The 9,392-nt window shown below is 34.6% G+C and overlaps 2 protein-coding genes across 9 annotated transcripts in view; one reads left to right on the top strand and one right to left on the bottom strand.

Annotated features, from left to right (window-relative positions):
- The window catches only part of LOC105135011 (uncharacterized), a 42,391-nt gene extending 40,820 nt beyond the window's left edge, over positions 1–1,571 (top strand). Inside the window, exon 15 of the mRNA XM_011039683.1 lies at positions 860–1,571. Coding sequence (XP_011037985.1) covers positions 860–1,571 — 712 coding nt within the window. The remainder of the gene's footprint in view (positions 1–859) is intronic.
- Positions 1,572–3,664: 2,093 nt separating this feature from the next.
- On the bottom strand, positions 3,665–8,535 carry LOC105134918 (E3 ubiquitin ligase BIG BROTHER-like). 8 transcript variants are annotated; one of them, XM_011039514.1, is made up of 10 exons: positions 8,044–8,331; positions 7,661–7,760; positions 7,413–7,567; positions 6,982–7,219; positions 6,637–6,671; positions 5,975–6,019; positions 5,506–5,633; positions 4,500–4,608; positions 4,353–4,404; positions 3,665–4,067 (listed from the first exon to the last, which is right to left on the bottom strand). In XM_011039514.1, the coding sequence occupies exons 3-9, from the start codon at positions 7,551–7,553 to the stop codon at positions 4,354–4,356; spliced, it is 747 nt and encodes a 248-aa protein (XP_011037816.1). In that variant the 5' UTR covers positions 7,554–7,567; positions 7,661–7,760; positions 8,044–8,331; the 3' UTR covers positions 3,665–4,067; position 4,353. The 8 variants fall into 8 exon arrangements, with proteins under 8 accessions (XP_011037816.1, XP_011037815.1, XP_011037814.1 ...); XM_011039513.1 differs by lacking the exons at positions 3,665–4,067; positions 8,044–8,331 and adding an exon at positions 8,428–8,535 and having other exon boundaries at positions 4,108–4,404; XM_011039512.1 differs by lacking the exons at positions 3,665–4,067; positions 8,044–8,331 and adding an exon at positions 8,343–8,427 and having other exon boundaries at positions 4,108–4,404.
- Positions 8,536–9,392: the final 857 nt, after the last annotated feature.

Genomic DNA, 9,392 nt, shown 5'->3' on the forward strand with positions numbered 1-9,392 from the left:
TTCCTGCTGTGCCGAGATTCTGTTTCATTTTGTCATGAAGATTATTTGATGCACCATTATATTGTGAAAACCCTTGATAAGGTGAACATTTGCCGGGACTAATCTTGCAAATACGAAAGAGTTCATGGATAATTACAAGGATTAAAAATATCAAATCCTTCTAAATTATTGGTCAAAATAAAAAAAAGTTTTTGAATAAATTATTCAATATGTAGCTTGTTGCACTCCTTTTCTCCATTTTGGTTCTTCAAATTGGTGTTTAAATAACATTGGTCTTCGGCTTATTAAAAAAATGTAATACAAAGCTCGGCATATGATCAAGTTCTTATATTAAGTAAAAAGACAATTCAATTAATTTCTACGTAGGCTTACATAGAGGCATGCATGCCTAATGAGGTAGAAGTAGGGACGTGCAATATTATTTGCTTCAAATAACTTAGGGAGTCTTTCAAGAATTCCAATGATTAAGACGTTGAATCTCTATTTAGAAGGCAGATCAGGAGGTTTCAAACCTGAGGTTAATTACTTAAACTTAGGGTTTTGACTTGCCTAGCTCAAGGAAGGAAAGCTGACGTGCTTTTCCACAGTGCATGATCATATTTAGCTTGGAATCAAACAATTCATATAATTTTAAATAGAAAGCAATATGTGAATTTGATCAAGAAAACGCAAGTATATAATCCTTCTTGGAATTGTAATTACTGCCATTACATTACATTACGAGACAACAAAGTGATACAATAAATAACACTATTTCATTTCACCATGGACCTTCACTATAGATCCTTATTGTAGAGAAAAGCTTGTTTCATTCAAGATCATTGCCTTCTTTTTGGAAATTTGTTCGTAAACGATACAGAGAGAAATACGTTATTGCTACTGCTACGTATACATCTCATAGCTTGATCAAAAAGAAGCTTAGTAGTGTGGAGGAGGTGGAGACTTGTAGACGTATGGGGGAGGGGGGGACTTCTTTGGAGGAGGAGGTGAAGAGTAGTGGTATGGGGGGGGTGGTGAAGGAGATGGTGGAGTGGGGGACTTATAGACATAGGGAGGAGGGGGGGATTTCTTTGGAGGTGGAGGTGAAGAGTAGTGGTATGGGGGTGGTGGAGATTTCAATGGTGGAGGTGGGGATTTATAGATGTATGGAGGAGGGTGGGATTTCTTTGGGGGAGGAGGTGATGAGTAATGATATGGAGGAGGTGGAGATTTCAATGGTGGAGGTGGGGATTTGTAGATGTATGGAGGAGGGGGAGATTTCTTTGGGGGTGGAGGTGATAAGTAATGATATGGAGGAGGTGGAGAAGGAGATGGAGGAGGTGGAGATTTCAATGGTGGAGGTGGTGATTTGTAGTAATAAGGCTCTTTGGCTACTACACTGGTGGCAACCACGCAAAATGCTAGAGCATAAATCATTTGAGACAAGAGTCCTGGCTGCCCCCCTTTTTCCATCTTTAGAACTACTGCTTCTGTGTTTGCATGGTGAGCATGGATGCTGCCCTTTATATAGAGCTCTCCGATCATTATTAACAAAGATATTGTTTAACGATTATCATTATAACCTAGATTAACGCTACAAGTTTCCTATTGTTTAATGTCTTTTGTCAATTTTCTACTGGTGTGTTCCCACTATCTCAATCATGACCATAACAAACCTTGAAATTTTCAGCTTGAAAGAGTTGGTGAGATGCTCTAGCTATTTCTCATCTAGAACTGCAAAACACTTCCTCTGTACTACGTACCTTCAAGTCAAGATTTGCAAATCTGATCACTCTAAAACGTTGGTGTCTTGTAATTTCGCCTTGGCAGGCAAAGTCATGCAAATGGCTTAGAATCAACATGCAATAAGGGCTATGTGGACGGTAAATGCAGCTCCTAGTAACAAATTCATGGATCCACCAATTTCAGTGTCGGCAAGTAATTTTTTTCACGGTAAAAAAGATATATCCCTTTTGCTTTTACTGGACTACCACGTATTGAATTGTAAATTCATTGGTATATATATAGTATAATTTTAACTCACTTACCTATTTATCTCCATGAAAGTTCAAAGTTAAGAAGACAATTTTGATATTTAACTTGAGTAGAAAATTTTCTAATTCCGCGTGGAATAAACAAAACTAATTATTAATTCCCACCTAATTTTTACAAGGATTAGTCAATATATACCACAACTTAACACTCCAATTTAGGACCATAAATTAAAAGGATATTGTTCTATATATATCTAGGGTTCAGTCTTTGTATGTGTTGAAAAATGATGGGAAGATTCATATTAATTCAATGTATAGTTTAATTCCACTTGAAATTTAATTAAATCATCTTTTTAATGTTCTGCAAAATTCCAGGCTGCTACCGAATTCTTTGATAAAATAGACATGTTTGGACTCTTTAGAAAGTGCTCTATTTTCTTTTAAGATAAATTTAACACCTTACAATTCAAGAATGCGTCAGAATTCAAAATTTATCTATGTCAAATTAAGAGTAACATGATGTATCATATTTGTAAAATTAATCTGAACCGTTTATTTTTAAAATTATGTATGTTTTATTTATCTATTCTAAATCATGTGTTTTATGAATGTTAGATTTCCTGACGATGTATTTGTTTTTACGTTACACTAGCATGAATTTTTGTTGCGGTGCACCGCAAATACACAAGTATTAGTAGGTAGTGTTCTTGTTTGGTAAATCAATCTTCAATTGAACCACCAAGTTATTGTTTAATGCAAATTGTTTGACAAAGGAACAAGTATAGAGCCTCCTTAATTGCACAAAGAAAATAAGGATAATAAGAACAAAGACTTGAGAGAATTCGATGCCTAACTCTTTGGCTCTCTCAGCTTTCAAGCACGAGATCGTTGTCAAAATACTCGACTTATCCATACAGTCAGGTAGTGATCGATTCCAAGCAGCAGGTTCTGCGGAGTCAATAGTAATGTGAATCCGTCTTGTATGTACACTCAGTCAATAGCTGCCTAAAATTAGCTTGCAAATCATGCCTGCACTAAGAGATTAAGAGCCTCCTTAATTGCACGAAGAAAACTAGCATAATAAGAACAAAGACTTGGAGAATTCGATGCCTAACTCTTCAACAATTTACTTAGCTCTCTTCTTTCAAAAACAAGATCGTTGTCAATATACTCATATAGTCAAGTAGCGATCCAATCAAGGAAGATATTTTAATCCAAACCTAATAGGTATAAACTTAAATTGAATGAAATTGTTTATTTGATGGATAATGGATAGGATATATATTATCTCAATTCTGATTTCAAAACTCAATTCAAATTTGATTTTATATATATATATATATCAAAACTTGATGAATAAAGTAAGAGTAGCTTATATTTTATAGAGTAGAAATCCAATCTATAAGATCGATTCTATACAGCAGCTTCTGGAGAGTCGGTAGCAAATGTGAATCCGTCTTGTATATACTCAGCCAATAACTGTCTAAAATTAGCTTGCAACCCGTGCTTCCATTAGGATTGCGAGAAAGAAATGATGAAGACAGGAATGGCCCGCTTAAAATCAAACCCAAAAAATGATTCAGTCTTGGTGCCCACAGCTGTCCTGGAAATTCTCCGGCTTGAAACCAAAAATTGGGGCTGGGATGTAAATAAATTATGCGTCTTACAAAAGGCGATGGTCAAAAACTGATCAAAGACATCCAAAGGACTAGATAACTAAGGGAAGAAAAGGATCGATCCTCTTCCCGAAAAAAAAAAAAAAAACAGAGGATAGATTTGAAGCAATCACCTGGAACCTAGTTATTACCAAACCATCTGAACTAGAATTTATTTGCAAACATAAGAAATGATTTTTAAAGGTTATGGCATCTAGATTGCTTTGAATTATATGCACGGCATTAAAGTTCGACCAAATCTTGAAAAATTCTTCCCAGGAATTTCGTGCCGGCTCACATGAGTGCTGCCCCACGATACAAGTTCTTGATAGAATGGCATACACCAGCAGGCATGCTCTCATGAAGACCTCGCACGGATATAAGCAGGCCCATAATAAGGAAACAAGTCGATGGATCTTCGTTCGTTTGAAAGTTAACCCTTTGAATATCATCGGTTACGTACGTGTAGTGATAGACAATAAGCTAATAACACCATGAGATTGGGTTGATCATAAAAGCACAATAAAATCCCCTGCATCTCGATTCAATGACTTCATTTTTGTGCAAAGTTTGTAATCTGATTTATTACAAAACTAGCATCTTTCCTTTCTACAGAAGAAAATGAAAATTTGATAGAGACAACTGTGTAAGCAAGAAAAATACCCAAACTTAAGACGCATGAAAAAATGAGAGTTTCCATCTTTATGTCCATCAGTCATTATACCTTAATGTTTTGATGCATCGCCAAAAACCTCCGTGTAGCAAATGGGGCAGGCCTGTAGGTAGATGGTCATCAGCGTTTTAAGGAATTTGAAAATAAACCACAGCTCACGTTGTTCTCAACTTTGTCATGAAAATCTCAGAGGCTTACCTTATTGATGCAAAGCCATCTGGTCCCGCAACCAGCATGGTAGATATGTTTGCATGGTAGAGTGATCCGGCGATCTCCCCGCTTATATTCCATTTGGCAAATCACACACCTATATCCAACAAGAAAAAAATGGTTAGACTAGTGAAACAAAAGGAGAAGATGAAAAAGTGTGGCCAGGATATTCATCACAAAGTATATTTTGAAATTGCAATAAAAGAGTTCATGCTTCACCAATGATCAAGAAAAACCTATTCTTTGCTCTGTTTTCTTAACCTTGCATCTAGGCATCTATCCCTCTGGTTCTAGTATTAACCGATAAATTTGAAAAAAAAATGTTTGAATTCGTTTTGAAACTCTTGGATAAGCATAAATTATGCTTGAAACAGTGTGCAGTGACCGTACATGGATGTTGTCTCCAAGATGTTTGACTAGCATGCCTCATATCTCAAAACCTACAAAAAGCATTGTTTTGCTAAAGTCCACAAAACCGAAAGTCCAATAAATATAAATAAGTAAATAAAAAAAAAATAGTTTCACCAGTAAAACTAGTCTGAAAGGTCAATGAGTTTCCTCTACGAGACATTGAAATACGGACAGAATTAATAGCACACTGGATTGCAAACCAGTGGAAGATAGAAGGATAATGAAAATTATGTCAAAATTCTCACTGCATTCATGTAATTAAAATTAAAAAATGCAACCAATTACCAACCATAACAAGGAATCAGTGTTTATACCACATTACTACCCCTGCATCTAGTTCACCAATTAATTAACCAATCTAAAATATCTTACAGATATAGCAATATAACAGAAAATCTATGCTAATGAAAATAAATAGACCAAAATAGAAGCAGAGAGCATGAACACTTTATTTATTGACAACAATTTGCACAGAATCCAGGTCCGGCAAGATATGACAGCTGTAAGCAAAATAGACAGCCAAACTACCACACGACAAAAAAAATGTTCATCAATTTACAACAAATGTAAGCCCAAATGGTACCTCTCGCTTCTTGATTTCCTCCTTGAGAAGAAGCTGCGATTGTATTTTGAGATTGGAAGCAAAGAAATGAGCTCTTGGGAAAGACCTCGATTTTGGGTGCCAACTGTCTCGCCTAATTCAAGCAATTCCTGAAATGGAAATTTTTTATTAATAATATTTATACAAGTAGAGTGTTGTTAGCCAGACACAATGTCCTAAAGAGCAGAGAGTTCTGATTGCCAGATTGTCTGAGTTTGGAGGTTTGTACAGTATGATAATTCTGAACAAAGAAAATTTAACACAAGCGTGGAAGTGTGGCAGGAGGTGGATCTCTATTTCATCTCAGTGAGAAAAATCAGTTTTTTTCTCGCAATCTGGAAATGGACCTTTCATATTCTGAATGTCTTTTGGAAAGTAAAGTACAACAACAATATGGAATTTATAAAAACAAAAAACTACAGAAGAAAAGAAATGGGAATTATGCTCTAACCTCGTAAGTCATACTGTCTAGATCAACGTTGTCTTGCCAAATAGCCTGTGTAGGCCACAGATAATACAATACAGTTATTTAGGCAGGTACAACCATACAAGATATTTCAGGGGATGAAAAGAGAGTAGCAAATAACGTATATTAACTGCATTTATGTCTTATATCAACCAAAGTTGTCTGCAAAAGTGCCTCTTGGATCATGATTGCTTATTGATATGATCTAATGCTATAATAAGCAAAGACATTTCCAATAAAAGTATTAAGTGTTTGAAGTATGGATTCCCATTTTTACATGATTCTCTGAACATGGCCTTTTCCTAAGGACTACATAGTTCTGTATGAAACTATAAGCAAATGAAACAAATTAATGAAATTTAAAGGGTTAGATATGAAGTTTCTCTTTCTTATTTCTCAATTTCCTTCTCACTGTAATGATTATTTAGAACTCTGCATTGCTATCATTTGAGTGCTTTTCGTTTCCAAACAGTGTGTCCTGATTAATTACATTTGCTACATTTTCCTAAAACTAAAAAGAGCACGGATGCTCCCACTGGGCAGCAACCTAGAGTAGGGATGTGACACAGAGAGAGGAGGCAATTAATATAGCTGTAGCATTGAGTTATAACTTCTTGTGTGCTAAGACCATTACGAAGTTACCACACCTGATAATCCTGAACATTATGATGTCTGCGCAAACCTGGAAAAAAGAACATAACATAGATAAGAAAAGGCTGTTAATGTCGCAAATGAATGGTGTATGGGTGAAAAGAAGATATCACAATATGCAAATATATGACTCAACTCAAATCAACAGAAAATTAATCCCGTGACCAACTGAATGGAAATGTTAAATCTCAGAACAAAAGATCCATGAATAATTTTTCGATGTAATTCACATATGGAAAGATAAAAAGATAAAACTTTCTCGCATGTAATAATAGAGGTCAGAAAATATTCATTAGGCTATTTGTTGGGTACATACTACCAATATAGACCTCAAAACTTACATTCTACAGGGTCATCATGAGAAGTCCTGTTTTCATTTACTTCCCCTTCTGTATTTACTCTGGAAATCTGTTCATTAGTCGTTGTGGAAGAATTCTCCAAGGGCCTTCCATATTCTTCATTCCGCAGTCCATTATCATGAAACTCATAAATATGAGTTGGGTCATAATATGAAGTTCTCCCTGGTGGGGATATGCCGAACTTGTAGAAATTTGCATTTGTCGAGGGGTATACGATATCCTGTAAATGCAAGAAGGTCATTTGTACAAGAACAAAACCACAAACTACTAATTGCTGCATCGTCTATATATTTAAAAATAAAATACAGATAACAGAACCAGAAAAAGAAACTCTATTTGTTTTGGCCACGAGCTTGCATTTTTATGGATCTAAATACTGTTCAAAGCATCCAAAATTTGCAAATAAAAGGTACCTGAGCGTGGGAACCTCCGTTGAAAATGAAATTCACATGGTCATACGTAAGACCTTCGAAATATTCAATGAAACTTCCAGCCGAATTATATGGGTAGCTAGGGTTCATGTAATGACCCTCCATGTGTGTATTCCAATTCATTTCGAACCACTAATCTGTAACACAATTAAGTCATGACATGATCCCAGAACATCAAAATAGAATTTAGTTTAGAAAAAAAAAAAAAAACAGGTAAAACAGAAACCAACCTGCTCTTTTAAAGTTCAGACTCGGAGTTCTCACTCTCAAAACCAAAACTTTTGCATGAATAAACTATCCCTTAATCACTTTCTAATCACCTCACTACTCCTACAAAACAAACAACAAATTAGAATAAATTTTGATGGATACAAGAAAAATCAAACAACGAAATCAGCAATGCTTGCATATTCAAAACACACCAAGGAACAAAGGGTCCAACTTGTTGAAAATTGCTTCAAGAAAAAGCCAATAATTACAGAGAAACATGGAAAAAAAATAGAGAAATACAACCAAAATAGCTCTCTTAAGCCATAACTTGTTGTTTCTACAAAAATGCCAAGAACCCATTTCCATGAAGCATCCAAACCAGATGCTTGTGATCTCTAATTACCTCTATCAACTCAAAAGGAACCATTTTTTTTTACATTTTCAAACAGTTGTAACTACTGCAAGATTTTGATCTCTGAAACAACTGTTATATTAAGTGATTTCTTGATCTCTAAAAAGAGAAAGATCCCACATTGTAAGACTGAACCAAGGATTAGGAATTTAAGTTGTACCTGAAAATGTGGGAGAGCAATGGGAGAGAAACGTGAAACAAGTGGATCAGGGGATGAAGACAAGAATATATACCTCTCTCTCTATATATATATAAGCAATAAAGAACGAGAAAGAGAATCCGATACTCACAAGCAGTAAAACATTGACTGGTGATTGCTTTAGAAGAAGAAACTGGAAGAGAAGGTAGACTAGAGAGAGACAAAGAGACACTCACTTTCTTTTATCTCTCTCTCTGTCTCTCTCTCTCCTCTTATTCTCTGTTCTGAGAGCAAGTGGGAGTGAAGGTTGCCTGTGTGATGTCTCGTGGCGTGGCGCCTTTCCTGCAGGATTGGCTTTTCTTACTGGGTATAAATATATTAAAATTATATTTTTTATTTTTTAAAATTTATTTTTAATATTATAAATCAAAAAAATTAAAAATTAAAAAAAAACTAATTTTTTCAAAAATATTTTTTCACCAAAAAAACAATCAAACAAACATCCCTTTAAAGGTTAGGAGAGACGGTGATAACATAGTCTATTACATGTTAAAATTCTTAAAGTTATTACAATATTTTATATAAAAGAACTAGATATATTAAATAAAAAATAAATTTAGAAAAGTATTTCTTTTAAATAGAAAAATTAAAGTAGAAGAACAGAAAAAAAATCTATTTTTCTAAAACAAACTTGAAAGTTGTAGTTTTAAAACTGTTAATTCAAAACTAGGATTGTTGTAATGTTAAAAAAAGTTAAAACAATAATGTTCTAGGAAATAATATTTTAAAAATAATTGATCTTATTTGAATTTTAACTAAATTAGCTAACCAGGTCAAATAAATATTACTGAATCAATATTTAAACCGATTAAAAATAAAATCTCTATCTTCTCGCACAATATCAACGAAACCCTATAGATATCTCAAAACAACACATCATATGTGTTATCGGGAGCCACAGCATAACAATAATAACCATATCATTAATAGTTAAATTCCAAAATTTAATTTTGAGACCTGAAAATCTTGGCAATTGGCAGGAACTGCTACATTTGTCAAGAAAATCACAGATGAGATGCTTTGAAAGGTGGCCTCATTAACATTAAGCCAGTGGATGGCCCAATATTTGTAAGAACATGATTTGGGGTGGCACTGGGTGGTTGGCTTGTGTCCTAGAACATGTGATTATATATATATATAT

This window comes from Populus euphratica, unplaced genomic scaffold (genome assembly GCF_000495115.2).
Source record: "Populus euphratica unplaced genomic scaffold, PopEup_1.0 scaffold57.1, whole genome shotgun sequence".
NCBI lineage: Eukaryota > Viridiplantae > Streptophyta > Magnoliopsida > Malpighiales > Salicaceae > Populus > Populus euphratica.

Coding starts and splice junctions, on each gene's coding strand:
- LOC105134918 (XM_011039514.1), bottom strand. CDS start 7,553: ATGAATTGGAATACACACATGGAGGGTCATTACATGAACCCTAGCTAC. Junction 6,672..6,981: donor TCATGATGACCCTGTAGAAT/GTAAGTTTTGAG, acceptor TCTTTTTTCCAG/GTTTGCGCAGACATCATAAT. Junction 4,405..4,499: donor GATGGCTTTGCATCAATAAG/GTAAGCCTCTGA, acceptor ATCTACCTACAG/GCCTGCCCCATTTGCTACAC.